This window comes from Tachysurus vachellii, chromosome 8 (assembly GCF_030014155.1).
Source record: "Tachysurus vachellii isolate PV-2020 chromosome 8, HZAU_Pvac_v1, whole genome shotgun sequence".
Classification (NCBI taxonomy): Eukaryota; Metazoa; Chordata; class Actinopteri; order Siluriformes; family Bagridae; genus Tachysurus; species Tachysurus vachellii.
The window spans coordinates 965001-990000 of NC_083467.1; the positions used below are offsets into that span (position 1 = coordinate 965001).

Genomic DNA, 25000 nt, shown 5'->3' on the forward strand with positions numbered 1-25000 from the left:
GAGAGGGTGAGAGAGAGAGAGAGAGAGAGGGAGAGAGGGAGAGAGAGAGAGAGAGAGAGAGAGAGAGAAGGGGGAGTGAGAGAGAGAGAGAGAGAGAGAGAGGGAGAGAGATAGAGAGAGAGAAAGAGAGAGAGAAGGGGGAGTGAGAGAGAGAGAGAGAGAGAGGGAGAGAAAGAGAGAGAGAAGGGGGAGTGTGAGAGAGAGAGAGAGAGAAAGAGAGAGAGAAGGGGGAGTGAGAGAGAGAGAGAGAGAGAGAGAGAGAGAGAGAGAGAGAGAGAGAGAGAGAGAGAGAATGAGAGAGAGAGAGAGAGAGAGAGAGAGAGAGAGAGAGAGAGCACAACAGTACATAAAGCTGTAAGACACAGAACCTGCTGTCATCATTAATGCAGCTAATTAAAGCTAAATTTAACACTGAACTTAACCTCATTACCCCAAAATAAGGCCAATTCTCCTGGAGATAAGACACGTGTCAGATGATCCACATTTGGTCCTCATGAAGATATGAAAACAACACAAAAAATTCTCCATTGACCTTTTCACTGTGATTATGTGGCTCCATAAATTTATTCATTTATTTATTCATGTTTAGCTGCTCGTTTTGTAAGGAACATTAACAGCTCCATCAGCTGCCAGTGAAGTTCTCTGATTTGTGTGGAAGTGAAAGTAAAAATTCTAAACCCAGAAGTTAAAACCAAGCTTTTTGTCTCCCGGCCCATGTGGAGACGCAGATTTACATAAGCAAAGGAGGGTTTTTTTCATATGCAAAAGACTTTTCTTTATTCAGAACTTAACACAGACTGTACGGCCGAAGGTCTGCAGACACCTGACCGTCGCGCTCGTGTGCTGTTCTACAGACGAGTCCAGGGTCGACTCAGAGTCAGGGCTCAATACAGGACACACGAGTTCTTCGCTCTGAAGAACACACCATCTTCATCCTCAGACGCAGGTGTTACGGTGCTGGAACAGGGCTGAACCTCTTAGTTACAGAATTAGATCTTAATATTCATCTTCTACCGCTTATCCGAACTACCTCGGGTCACGGGGAGCCTGTGCCTATCTCAGGCGTCATCGGGCATCAAGGCAGGATACACCCTGGACGGAGTGCCAACCCATCACAGGGCACACACACACACTCTCTCATTCACTCACACAATCACACACTACGGACAATTTTCCAGAGATGCCAATCAACCTACCATGCATGTCTTTGGACCGCGGGAGGAAACCGGAGTACCCGGAGGAAACCCCCGAGGCACGGGGAGAACATGCAAACTCCACACACACAAGGTGGAGGCGGGAATCGAACCCTCAACCCTGGAGGTGTGAGGAGAACGTGCTAACCACTAAGACACCGTGACCCCTTCTTAATACCTACACTTTTTTAATCAATCTGAAGCACATCACTTTTCTCCCACTCCTTCTGTGCCCTAATGAGGGTTTTAACGATATAAACCTGATCAAATGGACATTATTCTTTTTTGCCCAAACCTAAAATAAACAGTTAAATAACATTAGAACATCATCTACAGTATTAATGTTCCTCCAGCATCTTATTTACTGTACAATGTTGTATGTTATGTGAAAATAAATCCTCTGTTTACAGCTACAGGACCCAACAGAAGACGGTTGGATTGCTGGATCGTATCACCTCAGGTTTAGCCTCCCACCACCGACTCCCTGTCTGTTACACCATCCATATTTTATTTGTTTTTAAACCTCTACATGGATTTGCACCATCCTACATCATTGATTTTCTCTGTATGTTCGGATCGTTGTCTGGTTACTGCATAAACTCACAGTTCGTTTTCACCCTTTTGTGATGGACGTGTTATTTGGATGCAGGGAAAATGATTAAAGTTACTGACGACTAAAAATTTACACATGTAAAACAAGTTCATGGTCCCCTTCAGTGCAGATGGGTTTTTAACTATTTAATGAAGCTTTTCCTTCGTTTAGTATTATTGTGATTTGGATTAAACTCTTATGGTTCCAGTGGAACAAATGAGCTAACAGCTGTAAGAACATACAGTAAGTTCTAATGGGAACTCGGTGGAACTGAAACTCTGTATTTTTAACACATGATCACAGAGTTTAAGGACTAGTACTGAGGTCTATGTCACCCCCTGCTGGGAGCTGATTCTCTCTCTCTCTCTCTCTCTCTCTCTCTCTCTCTCTCTGTCACTCCCCTCTCTCTCTGTCTCTGTCTCTCTCTCACACACACACACACACACACTCACACACACTCACACACTCACACACACACACACACTCACACACTCTCCTCTCTCTCTCTGTCTCTCTCTCTTCCTCTCTCTCACACACTCATTCTGTCCCCCCCCCCTCTCTCACACACTTTCGCTCTCTCTCTCTGTCACCCCCCCTCTCTCTGTCTCTGTCTCTCTCTCACACACACTCACTCTCTCCTCCCTCTGTCACTCACTCTCTCATTCTCTCTTTCTGTCTCTCTCTCACTCTCTCTCTCTTCCCTCTCTCCCCTGTCACTCTCTCACTCATTCTCTATCTCTTCATCTCTCTCACACACTCTCTCTGTCCCCCCCCTCTCTCTCTCCTCCCTCTCCCCCCCTCTCTCTTTCTCTCTCTCTGTCCCCCCCATTTTACATTTCTCATCATTTCACTAGGAAAGAGGTATATAAAAAAAAAAAATGCAGAATTAACCAGTTAACTTTATTAATCCAGTCCTGTAGACCCAGCAAAATGCTTGATGTTGCAACGATATAAACATACAGCTTTAGGTCTCCACATAACTTCTGGATTTTAAACGCATGTTTTTCCAGTATGTTTTATCACAGTAGTTACTATAGTACACGTTTAATCCATGGAATTAGTTTGAAACCATAATCCTGACACCGTGTACACTTCTACACTATATAATAAAGGAACGCACCATAGCACTAACAGGTCTCCATTCACGCTTTATAAGATTTATTCTTGTAACATAACAGATCACTAACAGAACTCTAACATTGGCCTATATGAATTTCCAATCCTTCACCATGTGAATTTAATGAGAGAGGGATCACAGTGTTGTTTAAGATATCTGTTAGTTAGACGTGTACACGTATAGACGTGTTTTACGTACAAGCCACAACACAACTGTTATAATCTATAGTTTAGTTTAGTTTAGTTTACCTTCTCGATGAAGAAGTTACAAAGATAATATTATTTTAGCTGATATTTATAGAATTATTCGGTAGATAGATAAAGCCTGGATAAAGTCCACTGTTCTTCCAATCAGGATCATGATGGATCTGGAGACGATCCTGGGAATACTGGTGGGAATGCCACCTTGGATTGGATGGCAATCCATTGCACACACATTAACTCACTCATTCACCTCTAATCGACTTACATGTGTTTTTTAAAAGCTGGGAGGACACCAGAGACAAGGACACCCACATGGACATGAGCAGAACTGAGGTCACGGACAACATCCTGAGACGTGACACATGGCAGCAGCAGAGTGTGTAAACTCATGCAGATGCAGCTCAAGAGCTTCAGGATGGAGAAAATGTGAGTCTGTAACTGGAGTGTTGTTGGTGTTAGATGGGTTGGACTGAGCATTTCAGTAACTGAAGATATTTACACACAGCAGACTCTGAGGTTTAAAGAGCATGTTGTTAGGGGTCTGCAAGCTGAAACACCTTGTTGATGAGTGAGATCTGAGGAGAACGAGCAAACTGATCCGAGCTGGAGGTCTACAGTAAGCACCGAGGCTCCCGTGGGCACAGAACCTGGCCTGAAACTGGACAGTTGAAGACGGGAAAAAGACAAGAGATTTTTTTTTTCTAATCTCCAAGTACCAGTAGTTTCATATGTCCCATGAACCTGCTCAGTAAACCCTGGTAGACCCCAGTGATAGCTCCTGTCCCCTAACATGTATTTCAGCTCCCGGTTTGTTCAGTCTTTTCCCCAAATCATCTCTGATCACCTGAAGTGTTGCATTTTTCTCTCTTCTAACTCTGAACCTTAATCTTCTGAATCTCATCACTAATCTTGACATGCAGCGTTTTCATTACTTCGCTGTCGGTTCTGTACTTTCTTGTCATTTCATGCATTTTGTCCTCAACGCCTCCACACGCTTCTCGTGTCTCCTCCAGTCATCTTCACAGTCAATGTTGATTCCTCAGGCAGAACATTTGACCCTCTGACACAGATATATCCTCATCCCACAATGTATGTGTTCGTTTTCTGTAGTGTTCTCCTTATATACACAGGTGAAGACTATTCAAACTTACGTGCCTTCAAAATAAATGCATTTTTGTTTTTCTGTTGTAAGAAATGATTCTTGAGTCAGAATTATTCAGGGAACGATTCACGATTCACGTTCACCGTTCTGTATCATTGCGAAATTGACATTTTATCAAAATATATCGTCAAATCCAGGACAGGTTCTGAACGTGCAGCTTCTCTGACCAGGATAAAGTGATTACAGAAGATGGATGAATAAATAAATAAATGATGAATTTGATTACTGACCTTCACAGAAATGCAATAAACGAGTCGAAAGTCCTAAATTAAAGGTCATATTTTCCCCAAACTCTAAAACGTGTAATAAATCATTTCTAATCCACCGCACATGAGAGATGAAGAGATAAAGATCGTTCACATGATGCGAGATGTTTTCACCAGGTATTGACCTGAGCTCAGGACCGAACCCTGGACCCTGACGGCTCGTGTTCTCTATTTAATCCTGAGAAGGGAATGAAATGAAATCAGGCAGTTCTGTTAAAATACATTTTTACTTGGAGAACAAACTAAAATCATACAAAAAGGTGCTCTAAGGTCTTCAGTGTAAATACATAACATACATCAGTACAGTGATCTCTATAGAAGTCAGGAATATATCTACAGCATATGAGAGGGGGGGGGGGAGACATTGAGAGAGAGACAGAGAGAGAGAGATAGAGAGAGAGAGAGAGACAAAGAGAGAGAGAGAGAGAGAGAGAGAGAGAGAGAGAGAGAAGGAGAGGGGAAGAGAGAGAAAGAGAGAGAGAGAGAGAGAGAGAGAGAGAGAGAGAGAGAGAGAGAGAGAGAGAGAGAGAGAGAAAGGAAGACAAAGAGAGACAGAGAGAGAGAGAGAGAGAGAGAGAGAGAGAGAGAGAGAGAGAGAGAGAGAGAGAGAGAGAAAGACAGAGAGAGAGAGAGAAAGGAAGACAGAGAGAGAGAGAGAGAGCACAACAGTACATAAAGAGGGAGAGAGAGACAGAAACAGAGAGAAAGACATTGAGAGAGAGACAGGGAGAGAGAGAGACAGGGAGAGAGAAAGGAGAAGACAGTCAGAGAGAGAGATAGAGAGGGAGAGACAGAGAGAGACAGAGAGAGAGAGGGAGAGAGAGACAGAGAGAGAGAGGGAGAGAGAGACAGAGAGAGAAGAAGACAGAGAGACAGAGAGAGAGAGAGAGAGAGAGAGAGAGAGAGAGAGAGAGAGAGAGAGAGAGAGAGAGACAGGGAGAGAGACAGGGAGAGAGAAAGGAGAAGACAGTCAGAGAGAGAGAGAGAGAGAGAGAAGAAGACAGAGAGACAGAGAGAGAGAATAAATTAAAGCCAGACTACTAGAGAAAGCAGCACAGTTGTGATGATTCCTCCCACAGATGAGCTGCTGGACAAGGAAACAATTGACATGAATGTAAATGATGCAGTCTTCCAGCACACAGGTCAAAACTAATCAGTACAACTTCAGCATCTAGTCACATTTCTTTTTTTTTCCCAGCTAGTGTTCCAGGTGCAGACACGAATATATATATATATATATATATATATATATATATATAAAGGACATGAGAAAGTGACAGACACGACGTCACACTTTCACTACATTAATCATGTTGAAGCTGTAATTCAGCTACAGTAGCAGATCTGCACCGTGACCTAAACGTCAAATACGGGTTCGGCTTCGAACCAACGCCGTCTTAACCTTCACGGCCTTGTGACTAATACATGACGACAACATTTACGCACAAATTCTACTAAATTATAAAGCAGTTCCGAAGAGTATAAAAGAAAAAAAAAATAATAATAAAAGGATGTATATTGTAGCCAACTATAAATGTGACCGCTGTAATATACACTGATAAAATAAGGCAAGTCATAATGCAACTACAACGATAAAAACATCACTGATAGTGTGTGGGTTTAAAAATATATATATTATAATAATAAAATTGGCTCAATCGCTCAAAAGACTGCATGTCATCCAGCACTAATAGAGCTCCAATAATAATAATAATAATAATAATAATAATAATAATAATAATAATAATAATAATCCAGTTTGTAGTACAGTTTTAAAAAGCTTATACTGAAGACTAAAAATCTGAAAAGAAGCCAGTGATAAAAGGAAAAAATGGACTATGGAGGATCTATAAATAAAAGTTTCCAGTGTTGGTGGATGTGCAGTGGTTGATGGAGCTGCTTGCTCTTTCACAGTGATGTAACAGGATGATGTGTGAGAACAGCAGAGGGCAGAGCGGCACCACAACCCTCCGTGTCTCTGACGCGAGGACGGTGCAAAGCTCCCGCTGGCCTCCAAACATCCTTCTTTACTCTTACATCATGAAAGTGTAGTGCAGTGTGGAGCAGATGTCTTCACGTCACGTCTACGAATTCTGCACACGCTAGTTCAAGTCTCTGTGCTGGAATGTAGAGGGGGTTTAAACAAATAAAATGAAATGCTGGGAAGGTTTCAGGTAGTCGAAGCTGCTGGACGTGAGCGTGTTAGAGTTCGGTGGTCAGCAGGCCTCTGGGTCTGTGGTTGTTCCTCGGCGGGTGAGACACGATGCTACACAGAACAACAGACACAAGGTTAAACCTAAACATGCAGAAACCTCTATGATGTTCCTCTATTCAATATTTCTAACTCATATCGTCTAAGCGGGCACGGTGGCTTAGTGGTTAGCACGTTCGCCTCACACCTCCAGGGTTGGGGGTTCGATTCCCGCCTCCACCTTGTGTGTGTGGAGTTTGCATGTTCTCCCCGTGCCTCGGGGGTTTCCTCATGGTACTCCGGTTTCCTCCCCCGGTCCAAAGACATGCATGGTAGGTTGATTGGCATCTCTGGAAAATTGTCCGTAGTGTGTGATTGTGTGAGTGAATGAGAGTGTGTGTGTGTGCCCTGTGATGGGTTGGCACTCCGTCCAGGGTGTATCCTGCCTTGATGCCCGATGACGCCTGAGATAGTTCAGATAAGCGGTAGAAGATGAGTGAGTGAGTGAGATATTGTCTAAGCGAGACTTATTACCAAGGTCACCTGGTTCAGAGAGAAATTTCTATTTTATTATTTATATTCTGAATTTATTCATTACTGTAAAGCTGCTTTATGACAAACGTCCGTCGTTCGTCTTCATATTAAAGAAGATTAAACCGCGTCGTTCGGATTCTCGCGTCTGATTGGTCAGGAGGTGATGTTTCAGTTCTAATTAGTTCAATTCAGCATTTTTCAAAATGATTATTAATGAGTATTCTTCTGATTTCATGTTTCTAGGTTTCTCTGTGATTCAATTCAATTTAATTTCTACAGCGTTTTTAACAATGGAATTTCTCAAAGCTGCTTTACGGAAGAGAAGAAATATAGTACAAAAAGATTAATTATTATCCACAGATTAATATTTAAATGTGTTTGTATTTATCCCTAATGAACAAGTCTGAGGTGACTCAGGTGACTGTGGGGAGGAAAAACTCCCTTAGATGGAAGAGGTAGAAACCTTGAGAGGAACCAGACTCAAAAGTGAACCTCATCCTCATCTGGGTGACACTGGAGGGTGTGATTATAAACTGTTATAAACACCGGAGAGTGTTGTTATGAATAACGTCTTTTCTACGGGCCGACAATTGTGTTATTAATATGAAAAGATTGTTTAACTTAATTGATTAAATAAAATTGTTGTTGTTGTTGTGTTCAGACTGAGATCTTTATTGTGCAGATCATGAAAACAATCATTTTATTTTGTATTATTTCCTCATCCTTCATTTCCTCATTGGTTTCAAAGGAAACACTGCTGCAAACACAACACAAAGTGTTACGGATACTCGAGTGTGACTTACATCAAGCACAGCACACAGAGTTTTTTTTTTTACACCTGGTCACTTCATGTGTTTTCTGTGATCTGATATCTACCCGATGGTAAAAAGACCAGGTCTAAATGCCCTCTGAAACGTTTTGGAGACAGATATAAATCCGACAGTACAAACCCCTTCAGGAGGTGGTCTGGGACGCGTTTCAGATGAAACTGGACAGGTGTAAATGAATGTGGTTGTTCAAGCCACATACGTCAGCGCTAAACTCCTCCCAAACAGAAGTACGTCACTCAGGTGATCTTTCACACAGGCGTCTCGTCGGGTCTTAAAACGCGCTGCTGCTGGCAGCGAAAACGCAGCAAACAGTAAACGCTGTTTTTTGTAACATAAACGTCGCAACCAGTTTAATCGTCTTCTTTTTGATCGCGTTCTGAAAACCGCACACACCAAAGTGTGTTGCATTTCAATTACCCCGGAAATGAATGTAAAATATATTCGCATTTTGGGAGGGAGCAGAAAGATCGGATCGATATCCGATTTGCCGAGACGCATTTATGTGGTCTAATGTAAATGGAACAGTTTTAACAAATCAGATAGATATCGGATCAGAGACAACACGTGAAGTGACCGCGTGTAAAAAGGTCCTAACTCACAGTTGAAACTGGAGTTCATGATTACTCTGTGTTTTACGATAACTATCCTTCGACACAGAACAAAAGGCTACCAGTCATCAGAGCTCGTCAGCAGCGTGCGAGTCGTTTGACTGTTACATGTATTTTCTAATGAAACGAGGCTGCGTGCCAGGTCCTGTTTTTGAAACATGCTGCGACATGAGAAGTGTTTGTTATTTTAACACCTTAACACGGAGAGAGAAAAACAAGATGCTGGAATGGGTTTGTTTATCTCATTTTTCAGTGAACAGCAACAAACGAAGCTTCTGCTAACGGAACTTGCACGTACAGGTGACAATAATAAATCTGTTCTAATCATTTATCTACTTTAAATACACTTCAAAATTAATACTGCTATAGATAGATAATTATGCATGAAATGTGGACTGTTAAATGTTATTATTGTGGAATAAGAGGAATAAAGGAAACCTCACTACTCCTTTCCTCATCCGCAGAAATGAACACAAAATCAAGCGACATTCAGAGGAGCTTTTAAATCGCACTGATTTTCTGTAAGGAACACAAGTACAGGTCACAGAGAGGAATTACAAATGTCTCTTCAGTGCTAGGAGTTTAAAGAAAAATCATGTGCTTGTAGTTTCACCAGTTCAAGTAGATTTCTGATTATTTTGTCCCCTCTATCTATCTATCTATCTATCTATCTATCTATCTATCTATCTATCTACTGTATACCTAAATGTTCTCCTTCCTTAAATCCCAGTAGGAATAAAACCCGAGTCAGAGCGTCACTGTTAGCGACACGGACACAGGACCGACACAAACCTGGTGGCGATCACATTATGAGTGTGAGGAGGATGAGGCAGGGAGGAAGGAGCTTCACTATGCTGTGCTGCTGTCTGTGATGATTTGTCCAGCTCTAGGAGGCCGTTAGTAAAAGTGCCGGTCTGCTAGGAGAGAGAAAAGAGGTGTGAGGGGAAGGAGGTCACTGTAGTTTACTGTGTGATGTGAAAAGTGAGAGAAGACAAAACACTAACAGTAATAACAACATGTTTGAATGCTTCTTAAGATATTTAATAACTTTTCACACACTGGATCAACAGAACCCGTGATTTATAGTCTTATAGCTTTTAAACTGCTCAAACGTAACCAGGGGTTTAACGCTGAATCCTGGATCAACATCATCTGAGGTTTCACACCACTCGGTCCTACACTGTGGTGTAACCTTCTTATTAACCTTCATATTTGCACCGTGACCATCAGTGTTTGGAAAGATACGGCGTGTAAATGTCTCGTGCCCGGTAGAAAAACGTTCGGGTCGGCCGTCGCGTGTACAAGCAGGTCTCGCTATCTCAGTGTAGTGTTGTTGACCAGGCGTTCGCTGATCTCCAACTTCCTCTCATTTTTCAGCGTGATGTATTTCTACTTCACTCCAGCACGCACTTCTGCAACGTTCTGTGTTTTATCGTCTGATGCCATTGAGCCGTTAATGTTAAGTGTTGCTGGGGACATCGTGGCTAATGGTTAGAGAGTTTGTCTCCTAACCCTAAGGTTGTGGGTTCGAGTCTCGGGCCGGCAATACCACGACTGAGGTGCCCTTGCTCCCCGGGCGCCGCAGCATAAATGGCTGCCCACTGCTCTGGGTGTGTGTTCACTGCTGTGTGTGTGTTTGTGTGTGTGTGCACTTTGGATGGGTTAAATGAAGAGAACAAATTCTGAGTATGGGTCACCGTTCTTAGCCGTACGTCACGTCACTTTCACTGATTTTCACGTGATACGATTCAGGTGCGTGTTTAATTTCTGTTGCTAAGTGTCTGACCGTAACGTCGTAACATGGCATCGTTTCATACTGTACACATCACCACCACAGTGTGGGGTCCAAGCCGTCGACATAGCGGTGAGAGTAACTAGAAGAAATGTTTGCTGTGTAACGGTTTCATCTTACCGGAGATACAGGAGTTACAGGAGCTGCAGGAACGATCCATCGAGGTGTAATGATGGGTTTGGGCAGCGGCGGCAGCGGCACCTGCTGGAAGCGTAAGAGAATTAACATCACTCAGGGTTTGTGTAGTAATCTCACTAAGTAACAAAACACTTCAGATGAATGTGTGTCACTCAGGGATGGTGCACTGTAAAGAAAGCAGCTGTGGTGTAACTGAGCAGGATTCTGGACTTACTACTGGTGTGGGGTCGGTGAAGTCGATCAGGTTATCGACGTGGGAGGCTGCATGTGTCTCCCGCGCCTCGGATTTGACCTGCATCAGGAAACGTTATGAACTTACACAGTTTTTACGCACTAGGTTTGTTTTGTGTCCAATTAATGAAGATTGTTTGAGCTGATGATAAAGATTTGGGTTCAAGAGCGCAATCAGTGTTAAAATGTCAAGCCTGAGCTTCTAATAGACTGTTAAAGGAGAGCATGAAAACGAGTGTCGACTATTTCAGACTCTGCAGCAGACGGTGTGTGTGTGTGTGTGTGTGTGTGTGCGTTTACACAGCCGAGTCTTTGTTACCTCGACTGAGGAGGCTTCATTCAGGGGTTCGGCTGGAGACGGAGAGGAGATGAACTCGACTGCTTTCACTTCAAGGCTGAGGACAGACAATAAGGCAAAGCTGAGACGTGGATTAGATTTCCATGAAAACATGAAGAAATAAAGATGTGCCCTGCCTATGAAACTGAACACTAAACAAACTCTGGAGTGTTCAGGGATAGTCAGGTACCAAGGTTTAGATTTTTCTGTAGGCTTTCCTGTTTGTTCCATGCAAAGGACACAATGAGAAGGGATTTTAAAAAAAGTTAAAGCAGAAAGTAACAAAAAAAAGAAAATGTCTGAATTAAATGGATCTCCTTTTGGGTCGTGGGGCTACAGTGATGTTAGGGCCTAGAATTAGTGAGCAACAATAATATGTATGTGAGTTGTAATGCTTCAGCACTGTGTGTGTGAGAGAGAGCGAGAGCGTGTGAGAGAGAGAGTGAGTGTGTGTGCATGTGAGCGAGAAAGAGAGAAGGGAGAGTGTGTGTACTGTATGTGTGCGAGAGAGAAAGAGTGTGTGTGTGTGTGAGTGAGTGAGTGAGTGAGTGAGTTTGTGTGTCTGTATGCGAGAGAGAGAAAGAGAGAGAGAGAGTGCGTGTGTGTGAGTGAGTGAGTGAGTGTGTGTATGCGAGAGAGAAAGAGTGTGTGTTTGTGTGCGAGTGTCTGTATGCGAGAGAGAGAGAGAGAGAGTGTGTGTGTGAGTAAGTGCGTGTGTCTGTATGCGAGAGAGAAAGTGTGTGTGTGTGTGTGTGTGTGAGAGAGAGTGTGTCTGTATGAGAGAGAGAGTGTGTGTGTGAGTGAGTGAGTGAGTGTGTGTATGCGAGAGAGAAAGAGTGTGTGTTTGTGTGTGAGTGTGTCTGTATGCGAGAGAGAAAGTGTGTGTGTGTGTGTGTGTGAGAGAGAGAGAGTGTGTGTGTGTGTGTGAGTGTGTCTGTATGCAAGAGAGAAAAAGTGTGTGTGTGTGTGTGTGTGAGGCAGGAGGATATATAAGCAGCACTGACTCACATGTGGGATTATAATTTGTGCAGGATTAAGAGGACGCCACTACAAAGAGAAGCCATTTCCATGAAAAGCTTTAAAAAAAATCAGAGCAGAGGATTTGATCAAACAGAACACTAAAGATCACTTTAGTGCACATAAGCGTGCATCGTGTGTGAACCATTTAGTGCCTGACATCCAGGAGACCCTTCTTTTCATTTGGAAATCAGATTACGATCACATTTCAGATCTAATCTATTTTTTCTGTTGCAGATTTTATTACGCTTGGTTTCATTCGTCACGTTAATCCATCAGGATGTTTGGTGTGTGTATAATCCTAACACACGTTCAGTCACAAAGCATCATGTGCAGGCTGGTGTTCTGCCTCCCAGGAGATAATGAAGTCATTCAGACGGTCAGAAAAAAAGCGCAGAAGACATTAACATAGACACAACGAACAAATGAGTCGAATCCTGAGGGATGAGTCAGAACAACAGTCTGCGCTTCCTCTTTCCCCTTCTCACCTTTTGTCTTTGTGTCTCAGCTCCTGGACATTTTACTCCCCTAACTGCACATCTATCTGTTGCATATGAATCATGGTGTTAAGTATGGACGTGTATCCAGGCAGAACTTTGGTCATGTGACTTGTCTGCGTTCACAGAGCCAGAATTTCCTCTAGATGGCATCACAGAGCTGGAAATGCATCAGATGTCCAGCTTAAGGCAAGACACTAGGAGTGGACGGGGGTAATAAAGACTGCCATCTCTCCCAGATCACAACTATTTCTTTTGGACGCTATAAGATTAATTATACACATTTGTTAATTTGTTAGAAGCAAAATTAATTTTTATTTTATGACGTAGATGCGGCGAGAGAACGACTTCTGATAAGAAGATCCATCCATGTAAAGATTAATTATTGCTGGTCGTCTTCTATCATATTCTTCTGAATATAAATAATTAATTCATTCATCTTCTACCACTTATCCGAACTACCTCGGGTCACGGGGAGCCTGTGCCTATCTCAGGCGTCATCGGGCATCAAGGCAGGATACACCCTGGACGGAGTGCCAGCCCATCGCAGGGCACACACACACACACACACACACACTCTCATTCACTCACGCAATCACACACTACAGACAATTTTCCAGAGATGCCAATCAACCTACCATGCATGTCTTTGGACCGGGGGAAGAAACCCGGAGTACCCGGAGGAAACCCCCGAGGCACGGGGAGAACATGCAAACACCACACACACAAGGTGGAGGCGGGAATCGAACCCCCAACCCTGGAGGTGTGAGGCGAACGTGCTAAACACTAAGCCACCGTGCACCCCGAAATAATTAAAGAATTAAAAATAATGAACGTGTTAAGTGTTAAGAATTCAATCTGGTTCTAGTCTAAATGTTGGGGATCCTAGTGAAAATGTATAAATGTGTGTTAATGATAGATCTCTGGAAAGGTTGTTTCCTGTTATACGTGTGACACGGTGTGATTGTGGGAGGAGCCTTTATTATAATTTTTTATTATTTATTATTTGAATTACAGTTTATAAAAAGACACTTCAGATGTAATTTATCCAAAAATTTGGCTTAAATATGGCTTGCTGTATATGTGCTGAAAAACGATGTGTGTTGGAGTAGGGACTAACCTGCTGGAGAACGTCTGCATCAGTGCTTCCCGACTTCCCATCGTAAGAGAGGAAGTGCTTCCTGTCTGCGCACCTCGACCCTGCAGCCTACAAAACAGAGAGAGAGAAAAAAAGAAAGACAAAGAGAGAGAGACAGAGAGAGAAAGACAGAGAGAGAGAGAGAGAGCGAGAGAGAGACAGTGAGGCAGAGAGAGAGAGAGAGAGAGAGAGAGAGAGAGAGAGAGAGACAGACAGAGCAAGAGAGACAGAGAGCGAGAGAGAGAGACAGAGCAAGACAGAGAGAGCGCGAGAGACAGAGAGAGAGCAACAGAGAGAGAGACAGAGAGAGACAGAGAGAGAGAAAACAAGAAAGAGAGAGAGAGACAGAGAGAGCGAGAGAGACAGAGAGAGCGAGAGAGAGAGACAGTGAGACAGAGAGAGAGAGAGAGAGAGAGACAGAGAGAGAGAGAGACAGAGACAGAGCAAGACAGAGAGCGAGAGAGAGACAGAGCGAGACAGAGAGAGAGCGAGAGAGAGAGAGAGAGAGAGAAACAGAGAGAGAGACAGAGAGAGAAAACAAGAAAGAGAGAGACAGCGAGAGAGAGAAACAGAGAGAGAGACAGTGACAGAGAGAGAGTAGAGAGAGACAGAGAGAGAGAGAGTGAGAGAGAGACAGAGCAAGACAGAGAGAGACAGAGAGCGAGAGAGAGACAGAGCAAGACAGAGAGAGAGCGAGAGAGACAGAGAGAGAAAGAGAGAGACAGAGAGAGCGACAGAGAGAGCGACAGAGAGAGCGACAGAGCGAGACAGAGAGAGAGAGAGCAAGACAGAGAGAGAGCGAGAGAGACAGTGAGACAGAGAGAGAGACAGAGAGACAGACAGAGCGAGACAGAGAGAGAGTAAACATCCTGTTTCAGAGCCACAGATTTCAATCACATTTAAACCAAAAAAGTTTCTGCAACACCCATCACCTGTCCCCCATCACCTGTCCCCCAACACCTGTCCCCAACACCTGTCCCCCAACACCCCCCTCAGCCTCACCTGGCTGCTGCTTCCTGGTTACAATTCTTTTCACCCGTGAGTCCCATCTCCTCTCTTGGTCCCTGAGCAAAGACAAATCAAGATTAGGAATGCTGATGTGTAGAAATATAGACAACTGGCAACCCATTTATTTCATCATATAATCAATAAGATTAGTACAAAAGACAATGAGGAAGTGTGTGTGTGTGTCCGTGTCCGTGTGTGTGTGATGGCTAAGCAAACCTACTGGCCTGAAAACACCTTCAGAGACGAGGTTACTATTAGTGTGAAAGGAAGAGCAGCGTTTCTACTTAAATACTCCTTTATATTCTCATCTCTAATAGTGAAGCTGTGTGTAAAATGAGCCAGAGATTATATTATAATCTCTATGTGTAAAATGAGCCAGAGATTATATTATAATCTCTATGTGTAAAATGAGCCAGAGATTATATTATAATCTCTATGTGTAGAATGAGACAGAGATTATATTATAATCTCTATGTGTAGAATGAGCCAGAGATTATATTATAATCTCTATGTGTAGAATGAGCCAGAGATTATATTATAATCTCTATGTGTAGAATGAGCCAGAGATTATATTATAATCTCTATGTGTAGAATGAGCCAGAGATTATATTATAATCTCTATGTGTAGAATGAGCCAGAGATTATATTATAATCTCTATGCGTAGAATGAGCCAGAGATTATATTATAATCTCTATGCGTAGAATGAGCCAGAGATTATATTATAATCTCTATGCGTAGAATGAGCCAGAGATTATATTATAATCTCTATGTGTAGAATGAGCCAGAGATTATATTATAATCTCTATGCGTAGAATGAGACACAGATTATATTATAATCTCTATGTAAAGAATGAGCCAGAGATTATATTATAATCTCTATGTGTAAAATGAGCCAGAGATTATATTATAATCTCTATGTGTAGCATGAGCCAGAGATTATATTATAATCTCTATGTGTAGAATGAGCCAGAGATTATATTATAATCTCTATGTGTAGAATGAGCCAGAGATTATATTATAATCTCTATGCGTAGAATGAGCCAGAGATTATATTATAATCTCTATGTGTAGAATGAGCCAGAGATTATATTATAATCTCTATGTGTAGAATGAGCCAGAGATTATATTATAATCTCTATGTGTAGAATGAGACACAGATTATATTATAATCTCTATGTATAGAATGAGCCAGAGATTATATTATAATCTCTATGTGTAGAATGAGCCAGAGATTATATAATAATCTCTATGTGTAGAATGAGCCAGAGATTATATTATAATCTCTATGTGTAGAATGAGCCAGAGATTATATTATAATCTCTATGTGTAGAATGAGCCAGAGATTATATTATAATCTCTATGTGTAGAATGAGCCAGAGATTATATTATAATCTCTATGTGTAGAATGAGCCAGAGATTATATTATAATCTCTATGTGTAGAATGAGACAGAGATTATATTATAATCTCTATGTGTAGAATGAGCCAGAGATTATATTATAATCTCTATGTGTAGAATGAGCCAGAGATTATATTATAATCTCTATGTGTAGAATGAGACAGAGATTATATTATAATCTCTATGTGTAGAATGAGACAGAGATTATATTATAATCTCTATGTGTAGAATGAGACAGAGATTATATTATAATCTCTATGTGTAAAATGAGCCAGAGATTATATTATAATCTCTATGTGTAGAATGAGACAGAGATTATATTATAATCTCTATGTGTAGAATGAGACAGCTCATTTAATTTTGAGTCATACACGTGTATGGAAAATAAGTGCTGGTCTGTTGCTTGGTAATGTGATGGTGTGTGTGTGATGTCGTTGGCACCCTGAGCACTGCCTCAGCCTGGGCTTTGAGGATGTTGCTCTTGAGCTCATCCGGTGCCTTTAGGTGGCTCAGGACAGGACTGCTGCTCACGCTGCTTAAACTCTTCTCTGACAGCTTCAACACGTCCTCCTGAACACATACACAACAAGGAGCAGACACTGTGGATTATTCAGCAGTTAATACGACCACAGCCTTTTTATTTTATTAGTATTCACACCTTTAGCATCAGGGCCAGTTAAACTCAGAGTAAGCTGAACTGTAGCGTCTGACTAATGTCTGCTACAGCGTTTGGCCGAGTTAAGTGACACATGAGCAGCAGAGTTCAGAAGACATGAGAAGAAACTTCACATTCACAGTGAATGTAGAAATACAGAGTCAGCATCATGGAAGAGTGAAACGAGAGCGGTGTACATTAACCAGCCTGAACTGTAAATCAGTCACAGGTCTTGAAAACCGGTCTATAGCTGGTCAGTGTGTAGTGTGTGTGTGTGTGTGTGTGTGTGTGTGTTGAGGCACTTCTGGGTTGTTGAACTGACCTGGTTGTTCATGTTGACATTGACGTTAGAGCGAGCACGAGCGGAGGTCGGCGTGCTCTCCATCTCCAGCTGCTTTAGTCGAGCTGCAGTGTCTGAGTGAAAAGGACATACGAGTCAAGATTTTACTGTCATTTCCACCATATTGAAGCTGACGCAATACACGGTGCAATGAAACAACGTTCCTCGGGACCCTGGAGCTACAAAATGACACGGAGACACGAGACAACATGGAACTAAGGACTAAAGAGTAAAAAGAACCTATTTCACATACAGTGTGTGTGAGCAATGATACTCAGCGTCGAGCATTAACCAGTACAGGAGTACACACACACACATTCACAGAGAGCATGGTGCCATCAGTACACACACACACTCTCATATGTATATCTGGATACACACACGCACACTCATTCGCATATCTGAATACACACACCCACACTATTATATACATATCTGAATACACACACTCTCTCTTATATGCATATCTGAACACACACACTTGTATGCATATTTTGTTTATATTTTGTTTATTTATTATGCATACTTTAATGCAACATACTGCACGTGATGGAAATCTCTCAGGAGAAACCTTAATCAGTGCATATGCCCACTGTTATATGCTCAGTGTGTGTGTGTGTGTGTGTGTGTGTGTGTGTGTCTCACCATTCAGACAGAGGCTCTCAGTGACTGCGCTGGGGGTGGAAAGAGCAGCACTAGGCCCCGCCTCTTCGGCCATGCCTGCTGTCACCATGGGAACAGGTGTCCGTACGAGGTCGTCCACGCAGGTCTCCAGCAGGTTTGTCACCTCAGGCATGCTGGGTAGGAGAATAAGTAACGCACATGAGAGCCAGAGTAATGTTGACGTAGCTCAGTGTTCACTGTAACACAGATCCTTACCTGTTTAAAACGTAACGATCCGTCATTACACTGAGACCAGCCTGCTTTCAGACAGTGTGAGACTACAGCAATAACATCTCTATACATTTATCTCAGAGATACTGTCCTTAGGGACCTTCACTAAACCAGCGACATGCAGCAAATCTGTCGCACACACAACGTACGCTGATAATGAAGATAAATGGATTATAAAGAATAAAAATAAATGATAACACACCAAATGTCAAGTTTATTACGAGCATTCGTTTTTATTTCTGTGACACATCGTTAGCATCTCTGTGGTGGATGGAATCGTTCCCTAGGAGCTGTGGATCTGTTCCACACCACAAACAGTGATTTATAAACAAGATTACAGAAAATTTTGTGAAATTTGATTACACAACCTGACTGGAGACGGACTCTCGAGAAGAGATAGTTACAAAAAGCACACACACACACACACACGCTCATACACGAACACACACACAAATACTCATACACACACAAATACTCACACACACACACACACTCACTCACACACACAAATACTCACACACACACACAAATACTCACACACACACACACAAATACTCACACACACACACAAATACTCACACACACACACAAATACTCACACACACACACAAATACTCACACACACACAAATACTCACACACGCACACAAATACTCACACACGCACACAAATACTCACACACGCACACACACACACAAATACTCACACACACAAGTACTCACACACACAAATACTCACACACACCCATAGTCTCACACACCCATAGTCTCACACACCCATAGTCTCACACACACACACCCATAGTCTCACACACACAAGTACTCACACACACAAATACTCACACACACAAATACTCACACACACAAATACTCACACACACACACCCATAGTCTCACACACACACACCCATAGTCTCACACACACACACCCATAGTCTCACACACACACACACCCATAGTCTCTCTCACACACACACCCCTAATAGAATGACAGAAGCCTTCTCGGCTGTGCTTGAAGTACAGCAAAAAAAGAAAGGGAAAAAAAAACAGTTGGATTCTAAATATTTCACAAATAACTGTTCAAACTGCTTTCTGCACTCTTCCACATACACAAACTCACAGAAGCAGATTTACCACTTCTGCTTTGATTGACAACTGAGAGAGAGAGAGAGAGAGAGAGAGAGAGAGAGAGAGAGAGAGAGAGAGAGAGAGAGAGAGAGAGAGTGCGAGACAGAGAGAGAGACACAGAGACAGATCATCCCTCCTAACCAGCTCATTTCACTCTCTTGGACTTTGTATTTCTCACATTTACACTTGTGTAGTTTCTCTACAATCCCCTAAGGATCAGTTCAGTAGGTCATGTGAGCGTTTTCTCCTCTCAGGATACAGGAGGAGTTTCACACCACACTTATCTAATCATGGTCACTGACGCTGCACATACGCACATAAGGAGGTGGTCACACCAGGGTTTAGAGAACGTACACTGTGTAGAGCTCTAGTGTGGAGTACAAATTTATTATCAGCTACTAAAAATGTTCTGAAGACGAGTGGAAAAGATCCTTTGTTCAGTTTTAACATAACATCAGTGCTCCTTAGTGGAGCTGTACAGTCTAACAGCATACAGGACAAAATAAAAGTGGTTTAAAAAGTAAAAATATAATATATAGTGTTGATCTACTCACTTCTATAAACACAGATAAACTACAATAAAAATATGTTTATATATCTTTAAAAAAGAAAAAACTCCAAATCCAACATTTAAGGCAGGATGAGATGCTGTGAAACGAGTCAGTGACGGCGAGGTGTGGATGAAGATAATCAGGACTGTCTGCAGCTCCTGGAAACCAGCTGCTCATCATCACAGCGGCTCTGGTTAGTTTCAGCGCGAGTCTGAAGGGAGGTTGGACACCAGGCTTCTGCCTTTGGATCAGTCAGGAAAGACTAAAGCTCAGGTAGGTTCTTTCAAACAGCAGCTCCTTCATCCCAACAAAGACAAACACACACCAGGGTCCTGGGCAGACGGGCCAGGGCAAAGCCTTCATGCTGGTGGCCTGAGTGGGAGGGGTTTAAGAGGAGGTAAAGGGAGAAGATTGGAATGTTGAAAAGTTGAGGGAGTGTCTGCAGAAAACAGACGTAAGGAAAGATAACAGAGAGACAGGAGCAGGAATCTGGAAAGACTTTGAGCGAGGGCACTTTAAAGTAAACGCTGAGCGAGCGTTAAGCTATGGCTTTCTGAACTTTAAACAGATTATCTGTGGACAATGTTTTGGTTTCATGAGAAGTGTTTTAGCAGCCTAAAGATCTCCTGCTGTATCAGCTCTATAAACACAAGGCCATTATGAAAACTAACGGTCTAAAGGACGTCACGAACGAATCGGACAGCCTCGGCGTCGTCAGAGCTCCGACGCCGAGCTGAGGAACCCGCGTTCTTCACCCTGAGCAGGACTCAGCAGGGAAATTAATCCGTCTGAGCAATAACACGTTCGACACGTGCTCGCTTTAGCGTCTTTAACGTGTTTTCGGTTACATCGACGTGCCCGAGGCTCAAATCTTATGCAATTCTGGTGAAAAGGGGACAAGAGAAAGTGGGTGAAAGAGATGAAGATTACTCCGTAAAACAGGGAGTGGAGATACATGAGGCACAAAAAAAACCCTATTTTAATTCAGATGATTTCTAGGGTTAGTTCAGCATGCAGGATTGATGAGCGTTAACAGAGCGTGTTACATAAAGAGACGCTCGTATACACAGAGCAGAAGAGGGGGAAAATAAAAAGACAGGGAACTCGGTCAACATGAGACAACATGACCTTCAGCTAGAGTTTACACCGAGCCTGGTCTCAAGCTAAGACGCTACCTCACAGAGAGGAGTCAAGAAGCTAAATAAGAGCTGACTGAACTGCAGAGTGAACAAAACGACACGAGACGTTAAATGATTTGTTCTGTTTTTAATTGTGATACCGTTACCGTGACTCTGTGACAGAAAAGGTCTATTAAATAATAAGGCCACGCTGTGCTGAGGTCACATCTCAACTGACTTTCGCATCCGTCTGTGTGTCTGCTACAGCTTTATGATTCTCCTCAGCGGAAATAAGAGGCTCAAACCTGTTCCAGCATGAGACAAAGTGCGCAGAGCTTCATGAAGACCTGGTGTGGACGTGAAGGTTGGAGTGAAGAACTTTAGTGTCCTGCACTTTAGAGCCCTGACTCTCACTCAACACCACTGAACACCACTGGGATGAACTGGAACTGGAGTCTCCTCAACATCGCATCATCAGAGTCTGATCTCACTGATGCTCCTGTAGCTGAATGATCACTGATGCACACAGACACGATCCGACGTCTAGTAGAAAACCTTCTCAGATGAGAAGAGTGGAGCTGATTATAACAGCACAGGGTTTGGGACTAAATGTGGAATGTGATGATTACAGAACTTTGTCTTTAAAGCTACTACTGATGCTTATGTTATCAGTATCTGTGGTGTATGACACACACACACACACACACACAAAAAAGCATCACCTTTGGTCATTTCTGACGTGTGTGTGTGTGTGTGTTCTTTCTATCTGACGTGTGTGTGTGTGTTCTATCTGACGTGTGTGTGTTCTATCTGACGTGTGTGTGTGTGTTCTTTCTATCTGACGTGTGTGTGTGTGTGTGTTCTTTCTATCTGACGTGTGTGTGTGTGTGTGTTCTTTCTATCTGACGTGTGTGTGTGTGTGTGTTCTTTCTATCTGACGTGTGTGTGTGTGTGTGTTCTTTCTATCTGACGTGTGTGTGTGTGTGTTCTTTCTATCTGACGTGTGTGTGTGTGTGTTCTTTCTATCTGACGTGTGTGTGTGTGTGTTCTTTCTATCTGACGTGTGTGTGTGTGTGTTCTTTCTATCTGACGTGTGTGTGTGTGTGTTCTTTCTATCTGACGTGTGTGTGTGTGTGTTCTTTCTATCTGACGTGTGTGTGTGTGTGTTCTTTCTATCTGACGTGTGTGTGTGTGTGTTCTTTCTATCTGACGTGTGTGTGTGTGTGTTCTTTCTATCTGACGTGTGTGTGTGTGTGTTCTTTCTATCTGACGTGTGTGTGTGTGTGTTCTTTCTATCTGACGTGTGTGTGTGTGTGTTCTTTCTATCTGACGTGTGTGTGTGTGTGTTCTTTCTATCTGACGTGTGTGTGTGTGTGTGTTCTTTCTATCTGACGTGTGTGTGTGTGTGTTCTTTCTATCTGACGTGTGTGTGTGTGTGTGTTCTTTCTATCTGACGTGTGTGTGTGTGTGTGTTCTTTCTATCTGACGTGTGTGTGTGTGTTCTTTCTATCTGACGTGTGTGTGTGTGTGTGTTCTTTCTATCTGACGTGTGTGTGTGTGTGTGTTCTTTCTATCTGACGTGTGTGTGTTCTTTCTATCTGACGTGTGTGTGTGTGTGTGTGTTCTTACTATCTGACGTGCGTGTGTGTGTGTGTTCTTTCTATCTGACGTGTGTGTGTGTGTGTGTTCTTTCTATCTGACGTGTGTGTGTGTGTTCTATCTGACATGTGTGTGTGTGTGTGTGTGTGTGTGTGTTCTATCTGACGTGTGTGTGTGTGTGTGTGTGTGTTCTATCTGACGTGTGTGTGTGTTCTATCTGACGTGTGTGTGTTCTATCTGACGTGTGTGTGTGTGTTCTATCTGACGTGTGTGTGTGTGTTCTATCTGACGTGTGTGTGTGTGTTCTATCTGACGTGTGTGTGTTTTCTATCTGACGTGTGTGTGTGTTCTATCTGACGTGTGTGTGTGTGTGTTCTATCTGACGTGTGTGTGTGTGTGTTCTATCTGACGTGTGTGTGTGTTTTCTATCTGACGTGTGTGTGTGTTTTCTATCTGACGTGTGTGTGCGTGTTCTATCTGACGTGTGTGTGTGTGTGTTCTATCTGACGTGTGTGTGTGTGTGTGTTCTATCTGACGTGTGTGTGTGCGTGTGTTCTATCTGACGTGTGTGTGTGTGTGTGTGTTCTATCTGACGTGTGTGTGTGTTCTATCTGACGTGTGTGTGTGTGTTCTATCTGACGTGTGTGTGTGTGTTCTATCTGACGTGTGTGTGTGTTCTATCTGACGTGTGTGTGTGTGTTCTATCTGACGTGTGTGTGTGTGTTCTATCTGACGTGTGTGTGTGTGTTCTATCTGACGTGTGTGTGTGTGTTCTATCTGACGTGTGTGTGTGTGTTCTATCTGACGTGTGTGTGTGTGTTCTATCTGACGTGTGTGTGTGTGTTCTATCTGACGTGTGTGTGTGTGTTCTATCTGACGTGTGTGTGTGTGTTCTATCTGACGTGTGTGTGTGTGTTCTATCTGACGTGTGTGTGTGTGTGTTCTATCTGACGTGTGTGTGTGTGTTCTATCTGACGTGTGTGTGTGTGTTCTATCTGACGTGTGTGTGTGTGTTCTATCTGACGTGTGTGTGTGTGTTCTATCTGACGTGTGTGTGTGTGTTCTATCTGACGTGTGTGTGTGTTCTATCTGACGTGTGTGTGTGTGTTCTATCTGACGTGTGTGTGTGTGTTCTATCTGACGTGTGTGTGTGTGTTCTATCTGACGTGTGTGTGTGTTCTATCTGACGTGTGTGTGTGTGTTCTATCTGACGTGTGTGTGTGTGTGTTCTATCTGACGTGTGTGTGTTCTGATTTTTATCTCAGCTCTTTGTTTATTTTATTATCTATTCTGTGTATTTTGTTCTTCAGCCCATAAAACACATCAGGGCACAAGACGGACTGCGTCGCATGTCGGCCAAAACACAGAGTAAGCAGTACGATTTACACACAAAGAACGAGCAGGTTTACTGGATGAATCACTGCTGCCAAATAGAACTGGAGTTTAAAGACAAAAATCTCAGAAATCATTCAAACTCCTCACTAATCTCTCACCAGCTCTTATCTAAAGATTGAAGGCTTTATCAGTCCTGAATCCTTTTTTCCTATAACTCTAGGACTCTGTCCATCCCGTTAGCTTCGTTTACGCTCTCACTCTTCCTCTCCACTGATTGGCTGCTGCTGCTGTCAGTCACATTGTACTTGTAGGTGACGTTGATGTGACACATCTGAGGATCGTGTAAATATTTTCCACTAATTCTGAACCCGGCTCTGAACGTAAGTTAATTACAGGACGAAGTTGCTGTCAGGTCGAGTCAGAGTCATATTACTGTAATGTTCTTTATCCTCTGACTCAGTAATCAGGGTCGATATTTTAACACAATGTGGTGACTTTGCGGCCATGTTAAGAGCAGCTCGGCGAAGGCTGTTTATTAAGTTCCCTAAATGTTTGAGTAGGTTAAATTACAGGACCGGAAACCAGGGTAAAGAAGAATTTTGACTGGATCAGAAAGAACCAGACGCTTGCTAGAGACAGCAGAAAAGAGAGCGGATCAGAATCGGAGTCGGTTCATTTATAATTCTGCACATGGTCAAAATTTTCAGGTCCGTTGATTGGTCTGATTGTGAAAGCGGAACAAGCGAGCGCTGTGCTGAACCCAAGCCGATCAGGAAAGCCATCCAAACCATCCAACACAAAAAGAGCAAATTAAATGGACAGATTTACACACCAGGAGTTTTAGAACTAAAGAGTACATTAGAGTACATACCTCACCTTTAGAACATCAGACTAGAACAAAACGGCAAAAAAAAAACAACAAGCAAGATTTATATATAGTCATGAGTATCAAACTTTTATAACAAAGAAAAACACATCCATACTTCAGCGTCTCTCACACACACACACACACACACACACACACACACACACACACACTTTTATGTGACGGTACAACCTCATCTATTTTTAATATTCCAGGACATTTAAAGCAAAGCTCCTCATAGCACAGACATCCTACAAACCGCCT

General features: G+C 42.7%; 1 protein-coding gene across 4 annotated transcripts in view; it reads right to left on the reverse strand.

Annotated features, from left to right (window-relative positions):
* Positions 1 to 5442: 5442 nt before the first annotated feature.
* Positions 5443 to 25000, reverse strand: part of epb41l5 (erythrocyte membrane protein band 4.1 like 5) — a 38509-nt gene continuing 18951 nt past the window's right edge. The window contains exons 17-26 of one of the 4 annotated variants that reach the window (XM_060875668.1): positions 17894 to 18045; positions 17231 to 17322; positions 16695 to 16823; positions 14849 to 14910; positions 13829 to 13915; positions 11177 to 11252; positions 10841 to 10918; positions 10609 to 10689; positions 9489 to 9610; positions 5443 to 6799 (exon numbers count right to left, since the gene is read on the reverse strand). In XM_060875668.1, the coding sequence (XP_060731651.1) occupies positions 6736 to 6799; positions 9489 to 9610; positions 10609 to 10689; positions 10841 to 10918; positions 11177 to 11252; positions 13829 to 13915; positions 14849 to 14910; positions 16695 to 16823; positions 17231 to 17322; positions 17894 to 18045 (943 nt within the window). In that variant the 3' untranslated portion in view covers positions 5443 to 6735. Of the gene's footprint in view, positions 6800 to 9488; positions 9614 to 10608; positions 10693 to 10840; positions 10919 to 11176; positions 11253 to 13828; positions 13916 to 14848; positions 14911 to 16694; positions 16824 to 17230; positions 17323 to 17893; positions 18046 to 25000 lie in introns of all 4 variants that reach the window. The other 3 variants (XM_060875666.1, XM_060875667.1, XM_060875665.1) reach the window with 3 other exon arrangements.